This window comes from Astatotilapia calliptera, chromosome 14 (assembly GCF_900246225.1).
Source record: "Astatotilapia calliptera chromosome 14, fAstCal1.2, whole genome shotgun sequence".
Lineage (NCBI taxonomy): Eukaryota > Metazoa > Chordata > Actinopteri > Cichliformes > Cichlidae > Astatotilapia > Astatotilapia calliptera.
Window position 1 is genome coordinate 1,200,392 of NC_039315.1, and position 22,890 is coordinate 1,223,281.

Sequence of the window (22,890 nt, forward strand, 5' to 3'; positions counted from 1 at the left end):
CTGTGATGCTCACACCTCTGATGAAGTCTCAGTGTCAGCTTTGGTTTATACACAGATATGAAACATGGATGTGTGCTGATAAATCTTTCTAATAATAATATTTATGTCTGAGTTAAAACTTAATTGAATCGAGAACTTGTGATTCAGAATTGAATCAGTTGTAAAAATCAGTGATGCCCTGCTGGCTCCGTGTTTCTGTCTAGTTTCTAACTTTTAAAAAGTGCTCGTTTTAAGTTGCACCCAGTAAAGTCTAAGTCGTGACTGTGATAAGCATCCTAATCTACAATTCCTTACTCTGTTACTTACCTCTGTGGTGGCAGAAGGTTTGGACTTTAAACCCAAACCATTATGAGCTGTTTCCAGACTGTTTAACTTTATGTGCACCAGGCTCTCCGGGACTTCGAGGCTCTGCAGGTCTCAGCGGACCAACAGGAGACTCTGCTTTTGGGCTCCCAGGCTCTATTGGCTTTCCAGGGACACGGGGCCCTCAAGGACCCAAAGGAGTGCCTGGCGACCCCGGCCAACATGGTCTACCAGGTGATTTACATCTCCGGCTAATTGTACTGATCCACGACATCGTGCTCTGGGAGGTCCATTTACTTTGTATTTTCTGTTTTGCATCACAATTTTCTGTGTACAAGATAGCGAGATAAACTATGCTGTGGTTTTACTGCGTGTAAACATATCCCTACCATGTTTACAATAAAAGCACCAGTCTTGATAACAGCATTTTTAGCTCACCAGTGCATTTTGGTTAAGGTTCAGTTAGCATCCAGCCATTTGTATAAACTCTTCAGCTGTTTGCAAAACCCAAATTACAACTGGTGGATGATGCTGAGTTAAAGAAAGGACACTTGAATCTTTTCTTGTTTTTGTACAGGCATCGGTGGTCTCCATGGATGTCGTGGAGCAAAGGGTCAGAAAGGAGATGATGGAGCCCCCGGTATAACTGGCTGCTCAGGACCCACATCGAACCGATGTGATCCAGGAAAACCTGGTACCATGGGCCAGTCGGGCTTTCCGGGATCTATTGGAGCCCAAGGTAAACAAGCTCACTTTATTCACCCGGCAGCTTTTAATGTTATTAGGTTTCACTTAACTTTAGTTTCTTTGGTTATTTTGCTTTTTATCTTTGACAAACGTTTTTTATCACAGTAGTTCCAGTAAGTTCTGACTATGATGTCATCACTTTCAGGTATTTTTGGGGATAAAGGGGAGATCGGCAGCGTTGGTTCTGAAGGAATTGGCCGCAAAGGCTCTGTGGGTGCATCAGGACTTCCAGGTGTCCGTGGAAAGCCTGGTTGTCAGGGCCCCCCTGGACTCAATGGAAGCTCGGGACTTCAGGGCACTGGTGGTCCAAAAGGTGAGTCGTACATATATCCTAACCACAGACTGATTAAGACACTTGTTTTATACATGTACGATTTCATCACAGGTTTAAAAAGATCGTAAAGATCCTGCTCATTTGATCTATGACCTCACTAAATATTATGCTTATGGCCTCAGGCTCTAGTTCCAAGTCTTATTGAATAAAACATGATCACGAGACAAATTTTGACATGTTTAAGGTCTGACTGGACCCCGGGGCTGGGAGGGGGTGCCTGGGAACCCTGGAGAGCCTGGTGTCCCCGGAGATCCAGGCATGACTGGAGAGAGAGGGTTCAACGGACGAGATGGTGGTCAAGGAATCGAAGGGCCAAAAGGACAGAAGGGTAGACTGATACAGAGTGATACACTACAATGCTACTGCAGTACCATTACCACATATCTTTACAGTAACATTACAACCAATTGCCACAATTCTACCACAGCACTGTTACTGTGTTCCTAAAGATTACTGCTATTACTGTAAACATGCATTAAGTGAGACTTCCTGTCATTTATGAGGAAACATGGATGTTGACGATCCAGCTAATTCGAGCTCACCTTTTTAAAACATTTCCCGCGTGTCCCCTGCAGGCTTTCAAGGTCCAACAGGCCCTCCGGGACCAACTAACTACATCCGCATTAAAGGAAAGACAGGAGACCCAGGACATCCCTCCACTGTTGGATTTACTGGACCTCGAGGTCAGAATGATACTTTGTTGCCAAGCGGCAGTATCGTGGCCTGGATTAAGCACTAATTGATCAGAAAGTGGAAGGTCACCTGAAAGACTTAGAGTTAGACATAGATGCCACTCACCAAAACTGGAGCTCAGACTTCTTGGATGGTCGGTTAGTACAATTAAGTGCACAACAGCCATATTATTGGTCGGATAATTGGATTTAAAAAATCCCCCAAAAGGCTCCGTCAGCTCAAACAGTCCAGAGGTCCAGTTAATAAAGAACTCTTAGTGCAGTTGTTATGAAGGAGGAAATTATGGACAGAAACCAAAACACGTTGGGTATCGGTTAATTCTTTACTTATCTCAATAAAGAGCGTGGAATCTTCATTTCCCACGATGCTTTGGAGGTTCTGTGTGACAGATCGACTTTGTCCGCACTGAACTTTCTGATTTCCAACATTTTTTTTCACTACAGGAAGCAAAGGTATGCAGGGAGCAGCAGGCAAGCCAGGGCATCCAGGGTGCGACGGACCCCCGGGCATTGTAGGACCCCCCGGGCCCCCTGGACCCTGTGGCAAACAGGGGCCTGCGGGACTCCCGGGACTGAAGGGGTTTGAAGGATACTGTGGCTTTCCCGGAAGCGTTGGAGATCCAGTAAGGCAGCTGAAGACATCACTCGACTGACCCAAATTAAAAGCTTGATGAAGAAAGTTGCAGAAGCTGCCCTTTATCTCGATCGCCATTTGTGGTGCATGTGAAAGCATTTTGTAGTCATTCATCAGACTTGCTGTGTACTTGCACCTCGGGAGTCATGGTTAACATCCTTAGGCTGTTTGTACCTTCGCCTTTTTATTAAAGAACCAGATATCCAGATGTTTCTCGTATACATTGATGATTTAGGGCCCAAGCCATGCTGCCATCTGGGCCAACCAGGGTCACCTAAGAGGATAATAACATGGATAAAAAGTCAACTACAGCAACTTTTTCTTCTGTATGAAAGAATCAGAATGTTTGGATGCTCTCAGCTGCGACTCAGGATATTCAAGCCCAGCCAGGAGGAAACTGTTTTTAAATGATTTTTTATGTTTACGTATTTATGTTTCTGAGCTGCTCACAATCATAGGTGAAGATAAATCTGGTAAATCAAAAGCTTTACCTCAGGCCTCGGTTCTCCTCCTGTGGTCCAGTACAGTGCCTACATTACTGCTAACATTCCAGCAAATAACTTTATAGTTAAACTCTATTGTTTGGGGTAGCAAATGACTGAAAAGGCCATTTAGTTTACAATAAATACTTGGGAAATTAGCAAAAAGAGCACTCTTTGCCTTGAAGTGGTCCTTGAAGTGGTGCACAGTAAGCTTTTCAGTTTAAGACTTTGATTTGCTCAAAAAATGTTCAGAAAGAGTTGCAGGAAATATTGATCTGTTAATTTTGCGATTGCAGGGTGACAAAGGATGCTCAGGGAAACCTGGTGAGCCTGGTCCCCCAGGATGTAAAGGTCCCAAAGGTACAAGGTCACCCAGTCATGGTAATGTTTTTCATGTGTTCCTTTGTTGTGCAGGCTGTAGTGAAGAGTGTGCTTGTGTTTCAGGTAATAAAGGGGAGTCTGTTGGTTGCCCTGGTCCAAATGGAGAAAGGGGGCCTCGTGGAGACAAGGGGCACCTAGGTGATGATCTGTTTCTGGCTGTGCAGCGTGAAGTTTGATGTTTGAGTTAAAAGTAACCAGAGTAAGGAAAAAACAGGAGAATGAATCAGGTGTTAATTCCTGTTTCTCTTCCTCTCAGGACCTCCTGGATCTCCTGGAGATCCGGGAGGGTTGGGTTTTACTGGGGCTCCAGGAGAGAAAGGATCCAAAGGAGAGAAAGGACACCATGGAAACATCGGTCCTGGAGGTACATAGATGTATTTTCAGTGATAAAGAGTGTATAACTCATTGGTTATCCATGACCTTATTAAAACTGTTTTCTCTGTCAGGTGTGATTGGGCCCCCAGGTCCCAGGGGTCAACCAGGTACTCCAGGTATTGAAGGTAAAAGTGGGGGTGATGGTCCTCCAGGACACGAAGGCTACCGAGGACTCAAAGGTTAGAACCTACTTTAAAGTCAGTTACTTTACAATTTCAAGTAACGAGGATTAAAGGACGGTTAATCTGGAGCCTTTAGTTTTTTTAACATGCGTCAGGTTGCTGATTCGGCGCTTCAGAGGTCGAGATAGAGACTGTTCAGATCAAATTTCAGCTGTAAATCAAGTCTTTCTTCAGCTTTAGCTTTAGCTTTAGCTTGAAATGGTACGAAGGGAAAAGTGGTGAACTGCCAGAGGTTAAAAAAAAACGAAGGTTACCCAAAGCTGAAAAATGATGTACATTTCAGAATTATGGAGGTTGATCAAGTCTTGAAAGCTGATGCTACCAACTAACTCCAGCTACAGCCCCCTCTGTCTGCATAAAGCAGTGCTGGACACACTGTGGTAGCATTCACTCGTCAGCATCAGCTGAACAGTACTGTACTGCAGAAAGTAGTGTGATGCTACAAAAACGGTGAGAAAAAGGAAATTAACAAGAGAGACAGACCATCATAGAAATGCAGGTCTGTCCTACAGAGAGACTGCAAAGAAAGTCAAGGTGTCAGCAAGTCCAGTTTCCTTCAGCATCAAAGGCTCAGAAACAAACTGACAGGAAGAGGTCTGCAGACCCACAGACACGAATGAATCAGACACACGTTTCTGAGACTTAACAGCTGTGTGACGGCGGCTCACAGGACAACAGCTTCAAGAAGCTAAATAGTGGTCGTAGTGAGCAAGTCTCAGTTTCAGCTGTGAAGAGAAGACTTCGAGCTGCAGGTTTGACGGGACGAGCTCCAGAAAGAAAGCCAGACGTCAGAATGAGACAAAGAGGCTGTCTGGGCCACGATTAGACTACTGAAGGCTGGAAGAAGGTTTTATGGACTGATGAATCAAATATGAAATCTTTGGTTCATCACGCAGGATCTTTGTACGCTGTCGAGTAGGTGAAAGGATGGTACCAGTGTGTAGCATGGAGCATGGAGGAGGAAGAGTGACGGTCTGGGGCTGTTTTATCGAGCTGGTTTGGGATGAACTGGACAGAAGAGTGAAAGCAAAACAACCTGCAAGCCACCAACATGGGACCTTCTGCTACAGATGTGGGACAATATTTGATGTCTATTGTAGAAAGACCACGGGTGTGTTCAGCTGTTAGATCTGAACTTATTTACACCAAAATTGAATATTTTGGTGTAAATAAGCCAAAGTGTGATGTCCACATATGTGGACGCCAGGTCCTAGGAGGTTAAGGCATGTGGAGCATGAAGTCACCAAACTCCAGCCACCTTCAGCTCTTCACTATAGAAACTCCAACGAGCTGTTCCTCTGCAGCAGAAAAATAAGTATCAGGCTAGTTTCACGAGGCTCTGTAGGTTGTTAGGCGGGCTTTTTCTAACAGCAAAGAAAGAACATTTTTGTTTCTAAATGTGCTACAGGTATTTTAAAAACACAAGAACAATGAATTTAGATACAGCATTTTAGAGAGTTTTGCACGAATTGTACTGACTAGAGATGGCACGATACCACTTTTTTATGTCCGATACCGATACCGATATCATAAATTTGGATATCTGCCGATACCGATATGAATCCGATATAGTGTTTTTTAATCAACAAAACTGTTTTTTAAATATCTTGCTGCATTTTGTATAAGTTCATACTCAAGTTTAAAACAACAACTACACTAAAGCTATTCTGTTATACCTGTATGCAAAAAAAATGTTTCATAGTTCAGCAACACTGATCAATCTAATAAACTTAGACCTACACCATCCTCCCTATTCTGGTATTTTAAAGAGTACTTAGCATAAATATTAAGCAACCTAACTAATAGGGTTCCAACTCCCAGCAACAACAAAAATAAATAAATAAAAAATAGGGAACCACCCCTCACGCTCCACCTCATGATGCTTAATCAACGTAATCAACCTTAATTTGATGCAGTGTGAAAAAAAAAAATGCACAGAAATCAATTATTTTTCAAGAAATATTAAATAGATTCAACATCTTTCTTCAACAAAATTGCAGACTGCACAGATGGTACCTTCCCAAAGGAAAAAGTACTATAGCTTACTAGGGTATATATATTAGACTTAATAGTTACTATATACAGTAATTGACTTCTATTCATTTTACATCAAATTAAAACTTTGGGTGTCAGATAATTATTTATTAAAAGCTCGACATTTTAAATGAGAATAAGAAAGAAAAGTATGTCTTTGTGCCCCCTTTTCCCTGTTAACGCCCTATCGGCCCCCCTGGCTAAACTTTGCTAGATCCGCCCCTGCACAGTTACCAGCGTCAGCTACGTAGAAAAAGATCCTCGAGTAGAAAGTAATATTAAATAAATTGTAACAACAGCTGATCAAGCTTAAACGTGCTGCTGTTGTTCAGCCGCTGGTTTCCTCTTTCTGGTGCAAAGTGGGCCAAAAGCAAACTAGAGAGACGGACTCGCGACAGAAAAGCCGATCAGCTGATCGTTAAGCAGTTTCATGATTGAAGTAGCAGCAGGAGAGGCAGTCGCTTGTTAAGCTTAACGCAGGAATGCTTTACAAACATTCAGAGATGGACTTACACACTTGCTTTACTTCTCTCGGGGATAACTTTGTCGGAGATGAAATGCCGGGTTGCTAGCGAAGCTCCAAATGCTATCCAGACCACCGACAGGTCCCGCATGCCACAGCCGCTCTATCACGTGATGCACACTGCTCCGACGTGCTAACGTTCTGAGGCGAGTTAGGGCGTGTGGCAAGTTTTGTGAGGTGCTTTCGTGATATTTAATGGATCGGATTACATTTTTTATTTTTCTCCGATATCCGATCCAGTAATTTAGGTCAGTATCGGACCGATACCGATACGTAATATCGGATCGGTCCATCTCTAGTACTGACTGTAGCAAAAAAAGAGGAAACAAAAAGAAATATCCACAGACATTGTGGGTCCCTCAGATCTGCAGAAACAGTGTGTGAGATGGTTTGGTTTTGTTGTGCCAGGTCCTCCTGGACCGCTGGGACTTCATGGACTGGACGGACTGAAAGGAGAGAAGGGGGCCACTGGGACCAGAGGTACACACACACACACACACACACACACACACACACACACACACACACACACACACACACACACCAATTCAATTTTATTTATATAGCGCCAAATCACAACAACAGTCGCCTCAAGGTCTTTATATTAAGGTAGTAATTAGTAATGTCGACCCTACAATAACACATACAGAGAAAAACCCAACAATCATATGACCCCCTATGAGCAGCACTTTGGCAACAGTGGGAAGGAAAAACTCCCTTTTAACAGGAAGAAACCTCCGGCAGAACCAGGCTCAGGTGCGAGAAGGAAGACAGGATAAAGACATGCTGTGGAAGAGAGACAGAGGTTAATAACAGATATGATTCAGTGCAGAGAGGTCTGTTAATACATAGTGAGTGAGAAAGGTGACTGGAAAGGAAAAACTCAATGCATCATGGGAATCCCCGGCAGCCTACGTCTATTGCAGCATAACTAAGGGAGGATTCAGGGTCACCTGGTCCAGCCCTAACTATATGCTTTAGCAAAAAGGAAAGTTTGAAGCCTAATCTTGAAAGTAGAGATAGTTTCTGTCTCCTGAATCCAAACTGGAAGCTGGTTCCACAGAAGAGGGGCCTGAAAACTGAAGGCTCTGCCTCCCATTCTACTTTTAAATACTCTAGGAACAACAAGTAGGCCTGCAGAGCGAGAGCGAAGAGCTCTAATAGGGTGATATGGTACTACAAGGTCATTAAGATAAGATGTGACCTGATTATTTAAGACCTTGTATGTGAGGAGCAGGATTTTGAATTCTGGATTTAACAGGAAGCCAAAACAGGAGAAATCTGCTCTCTCTTTCTAGTCCCTGTCAGGACTCTTGCTGCAGCATTTTGGATCAGCTGAAGGCTTTTCAGCGAGTTTTTTGGACATCCTGATAATAATGAATTACAGTCGTCCAGCCTGGAAGTAATAAATGCATGAACTAGTTTTTCAGCGTCACTCTGAGACAGGATATTTCTAACTTTAGAGATGTTGCACAAATGGAAGAAAGCAGTCTTACATATTTGTTTAATATGTGCGTTGAAGGACATGTCCTGGTCAAAAATGACTCCAAGGTTCCTCACAGCGTTACTGGAGGCCGAGGTAATGCCATCCAGAGGAAGAATCCAGACATTCCTGCAATTTAACTAACTGGTGTGTTTCATACTCCAACAAAGTAATATATTAACATTTTACACAGAACATTTTTCTTTACAATGCAATAATGCAGTATGTGACATTACTTTGTTTTTTCCCTAAAATGGTCCCCGTACCCCCCACCCCCATAAATGAAAGCATTCCTCTGCAGATGATCACAGATCAGCCTATAATTAGAGATCCATTCAAAGACAGCTGGGTCAAGCTGAATAAAAAATGTTGTTGAGGTGGTCGTTTTCAACATTTACATGGGTGTTAAAATCACCCACAATATTTATTTTACCTGAGCTGAGCGTCGCATTCAACAGAAACTCTGAGTAAGGCCCAGGTGAATGATAGATAACAAAGGATAAAACTGGTCTCCAGCTAGGGTAACCAAGGCTAAGAGTCAACCCTACGTGTGATGTCCACATATGTGGATGCCAGGTACTAGGAGGTTAATAAACTGGAGAGCAAGATTGCTGCCACTTCTCCTCTTGGGCAGGTCCGTTGAGCATTTTAACAGTTATTATTCTCATTATTATTATTATTATTCTCATTTAAAGTAACATTTTCCTCCCGTAGTAACCAGTTCTCTGCTAGCTCTTCTAAGTCAATATCTTGATCAATTATTAAATAGTTTTCTGATACGGATTTAGAAAAGAGAGACCTAATGTTTAATATTTTCACTGTGTTACTCTTTGGTTCAGATGTGGATACTGTATTGTTCTTTCTTTGTAATTGTTTATGTTTAAGTTGTTTGTTGCTGGTTTTTAGTTTGTTTTTTGTCTGTTTGGAAGCTGACACAGTCTCTATGGAGATGGGTTTTTGGGGGGGTAGCAGGAGGAGAGAAGCTGCAGAGAGGCGTGTAAGACTGCGACTCTGCTTCCTGGTCCCAACTCTGGATAGTCATATTTTGGGGGGTTTAATAAATTTGTCCATATTTCTAGAAATGAGAGCTGCTCCATCCAAAGTGGGATGGATGCCGTCTCTCCTAACAAGACCAGGTTTCCTCCAGAAGGTTTGCCAATTATCTATGAAGCCCACATCGTTTCTGGGACACCACTCAGACAGCCAGCAATTTAAGGAGAACATGCGGCTAAACATGTCACTCCTGGTCTGATTGGGGAGGGGGCCAGAGAAAACTACATTGTTTTGGCAAAGTTACACACGATTACATATTATTGTTGGTAAGTTCTGGTTCAGGCAACCAGGTGTCGCTGCTGTCAATGTGAATTATAATTTCACCAAATCTGTTTATTCTTAGCCAACAGTTTCACGTTTCCTTCAGTGTTTCCTGCTCTGGGCTCTGGATCAATGATGGCCACTGGAGCCTCTCGCTTCACATTTCTAAGAACACTAAGAAAAGTTCTGCATGTTCGTGTTGTTGTAATGTCGTCTGGTATATTATTAGATTAAATCTATAAAGTTGTGTAAAAAAATGAACTTATCCTGGCAGAGTTGGGGTTCAAAATTCTGACTGGGTTTAGTTCAGAAAGGTACAGATTTTGTTTTAGAGATCTTGACCAAAGGTCCACCTGCAGAGCAGAATATAGCTGTTGTTATTGTGAACTTACTAATGATTATGAGACATTAATTCTCCTCATAGATCTTAAAATTACTTTCTATAAATTCTATAACACATTTTCATTTGGTCTGTTTTTTCAGGTCGGGGCTTTCCAGGTGTTGAAGGTTCCTTGGGTCCACCAGGAGATAAAGGTCCTCCAGGGCATCAAGGTCTTTGCGGCACATCTCAACCTGGACCACCAGGATACAAAGGCCCCGTCGGAACCAAAGGTCTGTACCAATATGATGATCTCTTGCTGAATTGCTGAATATGTAAATCTAAAAATCCTACCTTATCCTTTATTCTTGGTCAGTTATACGCCTCTCTGTGCTATTGTAGGGCCTCCAGGTAAATGTGGACCTCCAGGTAAACTTGGACCAGACTGCAAAACTCCTATCAAAGGGCCCTGTGGAGATCCTGGCTGTCCAGGCCAAGATGGAGAGCCAGGTCAGACTTGAGACTAACTTTTTAAAATCAGCCATGTCATTATAACCTAAACATTTCTTAATAGGTTATAGAAAGGTTCACGATTATCCAGCAATTTTCATGTTTTTGGCATTTTGTAACAGAAGATTTATACGGCCTAAATGCATGTAAGAGATTTGAAAGGTAACATCTTCTAGTTTATGAAATTATACTCATTCAGTGGCTAAAATGCTTCTTAGCCCTAGTTAATATTCAGTTTTATTTAAATTTAAGTGACAGATCATGCTGGATGACCTCTGACACGGGACTGATGTTTCAGGGAGTCTTGGTGAGATCGGGGATCCTGGTCAAAACCCTCCAATTCGTGGGGATATTGGGGACAATGGTAACGTGGGATTCCAAGGGCCAAAGGGACCAAGAGGATGCCCAGGACATATAGGAACACAAGGTTGCACTGGATACCCAGGACAGAAAGGTTAGAGTCCAACAAAAACAACACAACAAAAATGATGCTGACACTTATTCTGTTGGTCACAATTCACTTGACAACCTGACAGATCTCAGTTGTGGGTTACATGAACGTGTGCGGTGTGGCAATACATTAGCTGGTATATTATTAAGTGAATATCTTGATTGACCCTATTACTGAAAAAAACAACTAAAAGTGATCTTCATTAGATGACAGATGATGGTTGGGTTACAAAGGGACAACTGATAACTGTTTGTGGAGATCATAGCATTTCTACTCGTTGGTGTGGAGCTGTAAGTCATCTTTTGTCAGTCCTTCAACAACAAAATTCTGAGTGTTGCATTTCTGCTGAAATGATAAATTCAGACTTTATTCAAACTTTAAAACACTGTGATGCTGAGAAAACCACCAGTGGATGCATTTTATCCTCTTTTTCAGTTTGTGCTTAAAAACTACAACAAAGAACCAAGAAAAGGACCTAAACTCTGAATGTAGCTTTCTAACTTCATCGTGTTTGGCCAAGAATGTTACGGCCGGGTAGCCGGTGGGATGTGAACACAAAAGCAGAACGCACAGGACGTGGCCGATGAAACTGCCACAATAAAGAAAATAAGCAACAACATTAACAGAACAAGAACTAACAAAACCTAAACTGGGAAAAACTAAAAAATGAAACCTGAAAGTGCTGACGACACGAACCATGAACGTGAAACAGAGAACTCAACAGTGAACAGATGGAGACAGAGGACTTAAATACACAGATGAGTAACAAGGGAAGTGGAAACGCATGGGAAACACAGCTGACACAAATGAACAGGACGACACAGGGGAAGCAAAAATAAACACACTGAACATGGAACGCGGACTGTCAAAATAAAACAGGAAACATAGTGAGATGTAGACTGTGGCAACACGAGCTAGACATGACAGGCTGGAGAAACATACAAGCATGCAGACACGGGAGACATGGAACCAACCACAGGGAGGGAAACATGTAAACAGGAAGGAGACGAGACACCTCGACCAGTCAACATGGACTCAAATCTAACTAAACATAATAACAAATACAAAGATAAACTTGATACTAAATAACAGACAACTAACACATAACTCAAAAAACATTAAGCCCAAAAGGTGGGCCAAAGCACCCAGGACCATGACAAAGAAGGCAGTTATACTGTTACCGTTATTTGAATCTTTACAACACAACTGTTGTTATTTAGAATAGTTCTTGTGTTTGAGACTGTCATGGTCCTGAGTCTGAGGACTCAGTGTTTTGTGTTCCTTATGCTTTTGTTCATTCAGAGTGTGTATTCTGTTGTGATTTTGCCATTTGTTAGGTTTCTGTTCTTTGCCTGCCTGCTTCCACTTCTCTGTGTTCCCTCTGTCTGTCCATGGTGTTATTGTGTCTGCTCATGAGTCTGCCTGTCAAGTTCAGTGTCCGGTCTGGTTCTCTGTGTCTGTTAGTTTCCTGTTTTATTCTGAAAGTTCATGTCTCATGTCAGTGTGTTCAGTTTTACCTCTCCCCTGTCTCGTTAGCCTTATTGCTCCCAGCTGTGTCTCCCTCCTGTGGCCCATTCCCTGATTAATCCCCGTGTATTTAAGCCCTGTGTTTTCCTGTGCTCTCTGTCGCGTCGTCTGTTTAACTCCATGTCAGTCTGCATTATTCTGTTACCTGGTATTCATTCTGCGTCTCTCTGCCATCTCTCTTTGTGCATTTCGCTCCTCCTCCCGTGAGTGTCTGGTTTAAGTTTTGTTCTTTAGTTTTCCCAGTTTAGGTTTGTTTACTCCCCGCTCTGCTCTTCCTGTTTTGTCACTTTATCACCTCTGCAAATAAATTTTCACTCGCACCCCAGTCAGTGCCTGCATCTTGGATCCTTTTCTCAATTCACCACACGACTGCTGTGCAGCCGTGACAGAGACAAACATAATTTTAAGGTAATGGTCCTTTAAACTAAAATAAAATAAAATAATTTTAAAATGGATTTCTTACCAGAAGTGATGACATCCCTAAAAAATCGTGGCCCGCGGTCAAGCTACAAGTTTAAACTGAAATCCAAAACACAGCATCATATTACGAAAGAACTTGAAAGACTGAACAGACAACAGTGGCTTAAACATCCACGTGCAGCTCTGAGTGAAGAGGTGTCATTACACAGAGATTAATGCATAGCTCGGTTTTTGTGCTCCCCACATGAAGGTAAAGGGTCATTGTGGTAATTCTGAGGGCTGAAAAAACTGAATGTCAACAGATAGAAACTTTTGGATGGAAACACACTGGGTACTACAGAGCTGTTGTGTATTTTTTATGTCATGCTCACTTAGATAACACGTCTGTGAATTTGTGTGATCAGGTATGAGAGGCGATAGTGGTTTGTTGGGAATACCTGGCCCTCGAGGTTGTAAGGGTGTTCCTGGTCACTGTGGATCTCCAGGACTTCCTGGATCTCCTGGAGATCATGGACCAAAAGGGGAAAAGGGTGACACCTTAGATCCTGAACTCATATCACCTCCAAAGGGTCCTCCTGGAGAAACTGGCTCAACTGGTCAATTTGGACATCCTGGCCTGAATGGAGAACAAGGCCCATGTGGTCCTAAAGGTGAGAAAGGGCAGAACTCTCATAATCATATCAGAATCTTATCTTACAAAAACCTCTGATTGTTAGATTTGACTGTAGTCATCCCAAAAAGTAATCATTATAAAGACTAGCTTCCTGGAGGTGAGGTTTCAAAATAAAACCTTCTGATGTCAAATTAACATCAGATCTAATGTCAGTGTAGCTGACTGTTGTGATGCTTGATGACCTGTTTCAGGTGATAAGGGAGATTATGGACCTCAGGGATGTAAAGGCTGCGATGGAGCCCCTGGTCTAAAAGGAGACAAAGGAGAGCCAGGCCTGCCAGGAGAGAGTGGAGTAGTGGGACAGAAAGGTGAGACCTCTCCCTGTCTGACTTTTACCACATTTCTACTGAAGCAGTTTAAGGAACCTTTGCTGGTCTAAAACCAAGAACAACATGATTCAGGAACTGGGGCTGTGTTAAAGAAGGCCAGTCGCTTTCTTTCCAAGCTCCTTAAACTGCCATCACCTGGATGACTGAGAACCTACTCGGACTGGGACTGTCATAACCAACAAGACCAGCTCAAATCTGCTTTGACTGCCAACAACACCACAGAGCTGTTGTAGCTTCTAGATAGGCTCAACTAAGCAAAAGCCAAAGTGTGGACACGGGCGTTTGTAACATCACTTACTGTTATGGTCTTTGGGTCGTAGGTAACCGTGGTCCAGAAGGTGAAAAGGGTTCTCACGGACCAACCAAAGAACTGAACTTGGGCTTGTTGGTGATGCACAGTCAAAGTGCAAACACTCCCAGGTGTCCAGGCAACATGAACACCCTGTGGGAAGGATTCAGTCTGCTGTATCTGGAAGGCCAGGAGCGGGCACACACTCAGGACTTGGGTAAGTACATATTTATAAATCCCACAGCAAACTCTTATTCCAGAACCGCTCAGTGCAGGATGTTCCCAGGCGTTACTTTCTTGTGACTCACCTTTGGCCCAGTAAACAGTTTCTCCTCAAACATCTCATTAGACCAGGATAAGGGAATGAACACCAGCTTAACTTTATCGAGGCCATTTGAACCAAATATGTTGCATTAGTTTGGAATTAATTTGTTTCTAGGATCACATTGGTTTATTAAGATTTAAAAATAAGTGTGAAACAACTTCCAAAAAAAGAGTTTAAGTGGGTGTTTTGTTGTCACATGTTGGGACATCAACATCTCCTTCGTCGGGCAGAAAGATAGTGCAGAGCTTTCTCCTCTAAGTTTTGTCCTTTAGTTTGTTCTTGAAGATCATGTGTTTCGAGGTCTAATGGGATATATAGAATTACAAAGCTATAGCTTTACATGCCTAACATCTATATCATCCACACACACTTTAACCACATGCTAACAAATCCCATGCTAACTCATGTTATAGATATCGTTAGCTAAGAATTCCAGTAATTCCACTTATCTACACTGTGATAATCTCCACAATAGATATACCTGCCAACAAACGGCTGAAAGTTTTGTGAAGGTCAAATGTCAACAACAGTCAGAGGTCTCCTTGTTCAGATCAACCACCATCTCCCAAAGATGTCTGTGGTCTCAGAGGTATACTGGATCTGCCCTGGGTCTCCTTCCCCTGAGGCTCTCTGAGGTTCCTATTCTTCATAATCTGCTTGTTAAAGCCAAGTCCACGACACTGATGTGGGATGGCTCAAAGAACCCCTCTGATCTATATCAGTTCTCCAGAATCTGAGGTTCAGCGATCGGCCAGAATCTCCTCTTGATTACCTTTTTTTTTTTTTTTTTTTTTTTTCTTTCTCCTCTTGATTACCTGATAGCTGGACGCTCACAATCCGGTCGTTAAGTGATGATGTGACGAATCCTACTTCCGGGTCTAAAGTAGTCTGCGTTTAATATGGCTTTTGTGTTGTTAACATGTTTAATGTTTTGCATTTTCTTCTATTTAATCTCAAAAAGCTCCTAAAACAGTCAGTGATCCCTGTTGACCTCCCTCGGCTTTTATTACCGCTAATCATTTATTTAAGCTCAGTTTTTAAAACCTTAGGATGTAACTACAGCCCAGCCCATGCAGCAGTATATGAATGACTAACCTCGTATTGTGGATGGATTATCTCAGTTGTTCTCCTGGCTGAAGTTTGGTCCTTTTACAGCATCCTGCCATGCGATTACATTTGTTCCTGACCACCGAGAACACTCACGTTAACTTTTATCGAGTGGAAAAAAAGTTAGCTTGTTTATATTATGCTAACATAGCTGTGTCGCTAGCGGTCACGTAGCACATCATTATATACCAGCTAGCCCAACTTCAGTAACCCTACAAACGTCACTGCTGTTTAGTTTTCTGTCTTCATTTATGCTGGAAGTGATAACAGTGTCATGATACGTTGTGTGGCAGGCAGGAGAAGGACCCAAGATGCAGACTCACAGACACGGGGATAAACTCAAAAACACAGCTTTAATGCTGGCAAAAAGTGGAACACAAAAACAGTACTAAACTAAACTGGGAAAGCTAAACATAAAGTAAACCAGGAACCATGGGGAGAATAACACACAACATGAGGGAGAACGCGACGCCGAACAGAGGGAGACGCAGACAGAAATACACAGAGGGTTAACGAGGAAAGTGGGAACACACGGGGAACACAGCTGACACAGATAACCATAACGGGACAGGGCGGGGTGAACATAACACTGACGGGAGACGGGCAGAGTCAAACAGGAAGTACACAGAGGTTCAGACAGGAGGAGAGAGAGCACGGGGAGAACACAGACATAACAGGCTGGGGAAAACATGGAATAAAACACGAAAGGGGACAAGGGCTCATGAATACATAGAGAGGCACACAGGGGGTGAGAGTTACAAAGGGAAAGCACACAGGGAACAACATAACAGGGCAACTCAGGAAACAGAACCTAAACAGGGAACTGAATACAAAAATACAAGAAAACTAAGAATACTGGGCCAACACGGCCCAGGACCATGACAAACAGAGCTGTACGTTTGAATTTGTTTCCAAAACCCCGCAGTCAGGACATGCTATATTGTATTTAGATAGAAGCTAGCGAGCTAACTCCCTGCTAACTTCTAACTCCGTTAAATGTCATAAATTCCGTTTTCATGGATGCCTGGATGTTAAACTCAGTTGTTACACCTGGTAGAGCAGAACGCTGATCATTTTATTAAAGATGAAAGACTTTAGACAGTTTTTAACTCTCAGTAATGCCACAGTGATCGTTTGATATATGGACCTGCAGCGGAGTTTAGGCCCAGACACGGCTAGTGACGTCAGACTGAACGACCGGATTTGTTTCTCTGCTGGATGTGTTTGGGAATAATTGAAATGTGTTGCGTGTATTTCCAGGTCAGCCGGGGTCGTGCATGCGTGTCTTTTCCACCTTGCCCTTCGCTCCATGTAACAAGCGTACCTGCTCTTACGCCAGTCGTAATGATAAATCCTATTGGCTAACGACGATGGAGCCTGTCCCACGTGAACACGTGAGTGGACCCAGCATCCAAAACTACATCAGCCGCTGTGTGGTGTGTGAAGCCCCATCCCTACCCATCGCAGTGCACAGCCAGTCCAGACAGTCTGTGGAGTGTCCCGAAAACTGGACAGAACTGTGGGACGGATACTCCTTCGTCATGGTGAGTACTGCAGTGGTGCCAGATTATTAAACTACGTTGCTACTGCTGTTACTGGTGCTACTGTGTAGACTAAAACCTAAGTCTAAGCTACATTAAACTTTACTTATGTAAACCAGAGTTAAACTCTTAAACTTCGCTGAAATTTAGACTAAACTTACCAGTCGTAATAATACAACAATCATCTGAAATGTGAGCTCTGTGCAGATGATGATGTAATTTCCCATGTGTCTAATAGCATACAGGCGCTGGTGATGAAGGTGGCGGCCAGCCTCTGACATCATCAGGTAGCTGTCTGAAAGCATACAAGGCCCAGCCGTTCGTGGAGTGTCAGGGGCCTCGTGGAACCTGCCACTTCTTCGCCAACATGTACAGTTTCTGGCTGACCACCCTGACCGACCCGGCGATGCTGACCAATGACCAAGAGCAGAGGAGGAGCATTGCAAAGTGCAAAGTCTGCATGAGGCTGTGAGCGGGAGGGCTGCCACCTCCACCTGTGTGAGACAGAGAAGAGATGCTTCATCTCCACATCTTTCTCAAGGAAATTGAGAGGACGCATCACTTCCTCCAACTTTACGAGGCAGGAGGGAGCGAGTGAGGATGTGCTTCGGCTCCATCGAAGTGGCAGGACTAGTGTGTTTGTCTCTGTGAGGAGAGACCGTCGTCTTACAGTCAGTCAGCTGCTCGGCTGATAATCAATCAGTCCTGATCTGCATCAGCTCAGCACTCGCATCATTACATTCATCAGTAGGTGGGTTATTAATGAAACTACTTTAACATAAATAAATTTGCCTAAATACTCCAAAAAATACTTTAAAAACATGACTTCACAGGAAAGCGCCGCACATTGTGGTTCGGATGCCCTTCCTGACACGTGCGCCTCTTTCATCTGTCACTCGAATTTGGAAACTGTAAATATTCATATTTGTAAAAACGGCAGTGACGGACATTCAGGCTACTTGCGTCAGCTCGTGAGGTTAGTGAGTCCTTCTCCGTGCAGATGACAAACAGACTTTCTTTTGGATAAAATAGTCTCATAATATACTTAACATCCAATCTGCAGCACATAGCTGTGTTTTACAGCAGGTCACTTTCCGAGGTTCGTGCTTGGAATGATGTGTTTTTATTCCGGTGTGTAACAGGGTTGGGTACGCAGCCTATTATCCAGTTTTTATATGATATCACATGTGATTTAGTTTCCTTTAATTAATTCAGAGGTGGCTTTATCTGCAGCTCCGTGTGTGTTCTTGGGCTCCGCGAGAGTAACTTTGTATGAAAGACAGTTCAAATAATCCTTTTCTATCTCACATGTACTGTAAACGAGCTGTTTTAGCTGCTTGAAATATTATAAATATAAGTGACTGATATTAATATTTAATGTACATAGCTAACAGTCTAAGAGCCTCTAAAACTTTTCATGTTTTCTTTTTTATTGTCTTTTCTGTGGTTGTTACAGTTCAGCATTACTCAGGGATGGAAGTAACCAATTAACCGAAACAATCTAGTCTTTCTGTAATAATTCTTTTTGAGTCATTTTAGGTGTTTGCCATAAATATAATTAAAAACAAAAAAACTAAAAATTCCTGTGAACTACAGGCTGGGAAATGACAGCGAATCAGAATGAGCCACATTTCTATTCCAAGTGTTTGTAAAAGTCAGACTGCAGCTCTGCCTGATTTTGTGCAGCGCTAAGCGAAGCTTCAGCTGCCACAGTAACATGATTATAATACTAATACACACACAGATACAAAGAAACACAGTCAGGGGGAAACGGAGCGAATGAAAAAGCCATGTGCTGTTGCTTACACTCTATCTCAGCAAGTTTGACAGAGAAATGAACGTAGTCGGGGGTTAAGGTGGAATTCAGCAGGGGGCTGTAGAGCTGTCGGCTCTGTGAGCAGGTTTTGTGTGCAGACTGTGATCAGCTGTAACTAAGATTGAGGAAGTGATTCCTCTGCTCTTATCTTCAACACGACATAGAGCAGTTAAAGAAACTCTGCTCCTACAGAGATGATTATCTCATTCATGGTGCTTGACTCGCTGGTATAACTCTGATTTAGAAGATCATCGTTTAGCCTGGAAAAATTATTTTGTGCTTTATAAGAAAGCCCTCCATAGAGCTTGAACATCTTACTATTCATCACTGATTGAAGAAAATAAGAACAACTATGTTTGCTGTTATGGTCTACAGGCCTTTTAGGGTCACAGCTTTAAACCTTTACTCAAAAAGCATCTCTAGACCCAGCAGTCTTAGCTAATTATAGGCCAATCTCCAACCTTCCTTTCATATCAAACATCCTTGAAAGAGTAGTTGTCAAACAGCTAACAGATCATCTGCAGAGGTTTATTTGAAGAGTTTCAGTCAGGTTTCAGAGCTCATCACAGCACAGAAACAGCTTTAGTGAAGGTTACAAATGATCTTCTTATGGCCTCTGACAGTGGACTCATCTCTGTGCTTGTCCTGCTAGACCTCAGTGCAGCGTTCGATACTGTCGACCATAATATCCTATTAGAGCGATTAGAACATGCTGTAGGTATTACAGGTACTGTGCTGCAGTGGTTTGTATCATATCTATCTAATAGACTCCAGTTTGTGCATGTAAATGGAGAGTCCTCTTCACACACTGAGGTTAATTATGGAGTTCCACAGGGTTCAGTGCTAGGACCAATTCTGTTTACATTATACATGCTTCCCTTAGGCAGCATCATTAGAAGACATAGCATACATTTACACTGCTATGCAGATGACACCCAGCTCTATCTGTCCATGAAGCCAGATAACACACACCAATGAGTTAAACTGCAGGAATGTCTTAAAGACATAAAGACCTGGATGGCCGCTAACTTTCTGCTTCTTAATTCAGATAAAACTGAGGTTATTGTACTCGGCCCTGAAAATCTTAGAAATATGGTATCTAAGCAGATTCGTACTCTGGATGGCATTACCTTGGCCTCCAGTAACACTGTGAGGAACCTTGGAGTCATTTTTGACCAGGACATGTCCTTCAACGCACATATTAAACAAATATGTAAGACTGCTTTCTTCCATTTGTGCAACATCTCTAAAGTTAGAAATATCCTGTATATATCTGTCATCCCATGTCTATATAAATAAAGCTGAACTGAATTAAATTTGATGGATTTATTTTTGTTTTTTTGCTTGCTGTAGAAAGATTGCTGAGACGTTTACTGATCACAAAGAATACCTTCACGTATTTGTAGTTTTAAAGCCACAATAATTTAAATGTTTCACTTTCATAGAGCAGACTTTAGAGCATCCTGTTTCACATGGAAGCAAACAGAGCTGGACTAGAACCCAAGGAAATGGAAAGATGGTTGGAGTCAATTTCAGTAGGTTCTGTGCGTTCTTGAGGAATTAGACTACGCGTCAAAAGAATAATATGTTGGTAAACAGATTTTTAATAGTCCTAATAATTAGTTTTTAATGCTCATTTAACAATTCATCATCACGACTGGTTACCAATCTATATGTTCATAAAAAAGATATAAACCCCACTTCTTTTGATTTTCACATATTCATTCCTAGGGCTGCAGCTATATGATGATGATAATAAACATTGCTCATTAAAAAAACTAAAGTTTAACTGCATACAACATCTGTCAAAAACCCCAAAACAACTTTTGGTTGTAATTATGTGCCATATTAAAATTTGTTATAAAGAAAAAATCTTCTTAAATGCAAAAATATATAAATAATCTCAAGTCCAGTCAAAGTAAAATAAATAAAGACATATGCAATCTAAACCAAGGCATAAAGAAATCTGCTCTGTCTCGTTGGACGGCTGTAGGAAGCAAAAAGAGCTCGGACAGTGTTAGAAAGCTTGCATGAGGTAGAGCTGGTGTGAGTCTATGTTTGTGAGTGAATGACACTGATGTGGTGGTGAATGTGTTGGCTGCACTGAAGAAAAGCATCCTGAAGTTTGTGCTGCTGAAAACAAGACGTTGGCGTAGACGTTAATTAATATTAATTATGATTTCCTGTCCAACCCCTTGGCTCAGAGTTTTACTGGTCCATACAGGGCCTGGACTGGCATGATCCGGGTGGCTGTGATCACTGTGGTCTATAATCAGAATCTATATTTCTAGGTTTTAATCAGGTCGGTCTACCAGGAAAGTGCCCGGTGGGCCAGATCAGCAGTCCAGCCCTGCACACACATTTTTATTTACTTGTGAAAAAGTTGTTATTTGTATAATTTTAATATTAATGCATTTAATGAATATAATGTTTTATTTTCACTTTAAACCTGAAAGAAGTTGCAAAGCCTTGAAGTTAATATGGTCTGGTACACCCCGCGCCCCCCCTTTGACTCACCCCTGTTTGCTGCAGGTACCTTCAGTGTGAAACAGGCGGTGTGGTTTAAATATGTATCAGTTAAAAAGAAATCGTTGGTGTGTGTCGAAGCTAAAGTTTGTTTTCTTCACGTCAGACTTTCCTGATCAGTGCTTCGTGTTATCGGTGTTTTTAAACTGAGGCCTATATGGGCATCATATTTCAAGGACTTAACTCGGTGAATCGTTGCAGTACTCGTAATCGTTCCTGTTACTTCCTGTTACTTCCAGCATCCCGATGTTACATTCTGCGTTTCTTTTACGTGCGTCATCCGTACCTGAAGTTTGGATCTGCGACAGAATTTTGTTTGAAACGTTACTAAATTTGGAATGAAGTCCCAATCTAAGCAAAAACTGGAACCGTCTGTAAAGCCACGTGACCTTGTTTTTGGGATGAGAGTCTTTGAAGTGGTCTCAGATGCTCTGAGCTCCTCTACATGTCATCATCCTCTTTATGAGCCTTCATCCACCTACTGAACACCAATGTCCACCACACAAACATGTTCAACCCCACTTTGATCTGTAACAGTTTGTCCCTCCTCTATTGTAAATTTGATTGAAACAGGTTTCATGTATTTATTATAATTCTATTATTGCAAAAACAAAATAAAGCATCAGGATCTAAGTTACAGAGTTAATATGCTGCGTTGCTGTTGCGTCAGGGCTGATGGTACATCCTGTAACAGCTGACTGGCCAGGATGACGTTCTCTCCTCATCAGAGACCAATGACAAACAAACAACTTTAGCCCCGCCTCCAGCCCCGCCTCCAGCCCCTCCACAGCCCGGTCAGGACTGCCTGGAAACCCTTTTCGTCGGTCTGCTGAGAGACATTATGACTGAGCTTGTAATCACTCTGATTGGTCAGCTGCGAGGCAGTGACTCCATGTCATTGGTCAGTCAGTATTTTATAAATAAGTAGAGGAAGAATAGTGTGAGAAGCTGTGAATATATCTGAGAATAAACCTTGAAACGTGTCTTTGGAGCTTCTCCATCATCTCCATGTTTGTTAATCATGTGTTTGAGTTTTCAGCTCGTGGCTCATTTAAACACTAAAGATGTGTCACACTGCCAGACTGAACCAGGACCGGCAGCCCGGGTCAGCATACCCGAGATCTCTTTTCCTCATCGTCTTTGTTTGAGCTTTAGCTTCATTCAAGCTAAGAGGTTAGACGAAGGTGGTCATCAGCTCAATACGTGCACCAATCAGAAACCAGGACAGACGACTGGCAGCAGAGCGGCTGATGTTGTATAAGAAAAGTATGAACAAGTTCTCCACACAACACGAGCTGAAAGCTACATAGTGAATGTGATAGATGGAGATCAGCACCATCATTCAAACAGCAAACACTAAATATATATATTAAATAGTTTTATTACTCATCTGGAAGACAAAGCTTTGGTAATAAAGTTTCTCCTGCAACATGTTTCTTAGTGTTTCAAAGACAAAGACGTTAAGCTGTCTTTACAAAGTAGACCGCTCGTCTTTTCCCCTGCACACTGAGCTCTGAGGGATCTCTGGGATGCTCTAATTTCTTCTCGAGCATGCTCTGCTGCACAACTTACC

At 42.4% G+C, this 22,890-nt stretch overlaps 1 protein-coding gene across 1 annotated transcript in view; it reads left to right on the forward strand.

Annotated features, from left to right (window-relative positions):
* col4a4 (collagen, type IV, alpha 4) overlaps positions 1 to 19,235 on the forward strand; it is a 48,505-nt gene extending 29,270 nt beyond the window's left edge. The window contains exons 28-46 of the mRNA XM_026191958.1: positions 388 to 537; positions 881 to 1,042; positions 1,196 to 1,363; positions 1,569 to 1,712; positions 1,960 to 2,067; positions 2,521 to 2,699; positions 3,489 to 3,552; positions 3,637 to 3,711; positions 3,830 to 3,937; positions 4,020 to 4,127; positions 7,096 to 7,167; positions 9,968 to 10,096; positions 10,206 to 10,313; positions 10,612 to 10,767; positions 13,116 to 13,361; positions 13,576 to 13,692; positions 14,034 to 14,219; positions 16,695 to 16,978; positions 17,214 to 19,235. Coding sequence (XP_026047743.1) covers positions 388 to 537; positions 881 to 1,042; positions 1,196 to 1,363; positions 1,569 to 1,712; positions 1,960 to 2,067; positions 2,521 to 2,699; positions 3,489 to 3,552; positions 3,637 to 3,711; positions 3,830 to 3,937; positions 4,020 to 4,127; positions 7,096 to 7,167; positions 9,968 to 10,096; positions 10,206 to 10,313; positions 10,612 to 10,767; positions 13,116 to 13,361; positions 13,576 to 13,692; positions 14,034 to 14,219; positions 16,695 to 16,978; positions 17,214 to 17,447 — 2,798 coding nt within the window. The 3' untranslated portion in view covers positions 17,448 to 19,235. The remainder of the gene's footprint in view (positions 1 to 387; positions 538 to 880; positions 1,043 to 1,195; positions 1,364 to 1,568; positions 1,713 to 1,959; positions 2,068 to 2,520; positions 2,700 to 3,488; positions 3,553 to 3,636; positions 3,712 to 3,829; positions 3,938 to 4,019; positions 4,128 to 7,095; positions 7,168 to 9,967; positions 10,097 to 10,205; positions 10,314 to 10,611; positions 10,768 to 13,115; positions 13,362 to 13,575; positions 13,693 to 14,033; positions 14,220 to 16,694; positions 16,979 to 17,213) is intronic.
* The last annotated feature ends 3,655 nt before the right edge of the window (positions 19,236 to 22,890 follow it).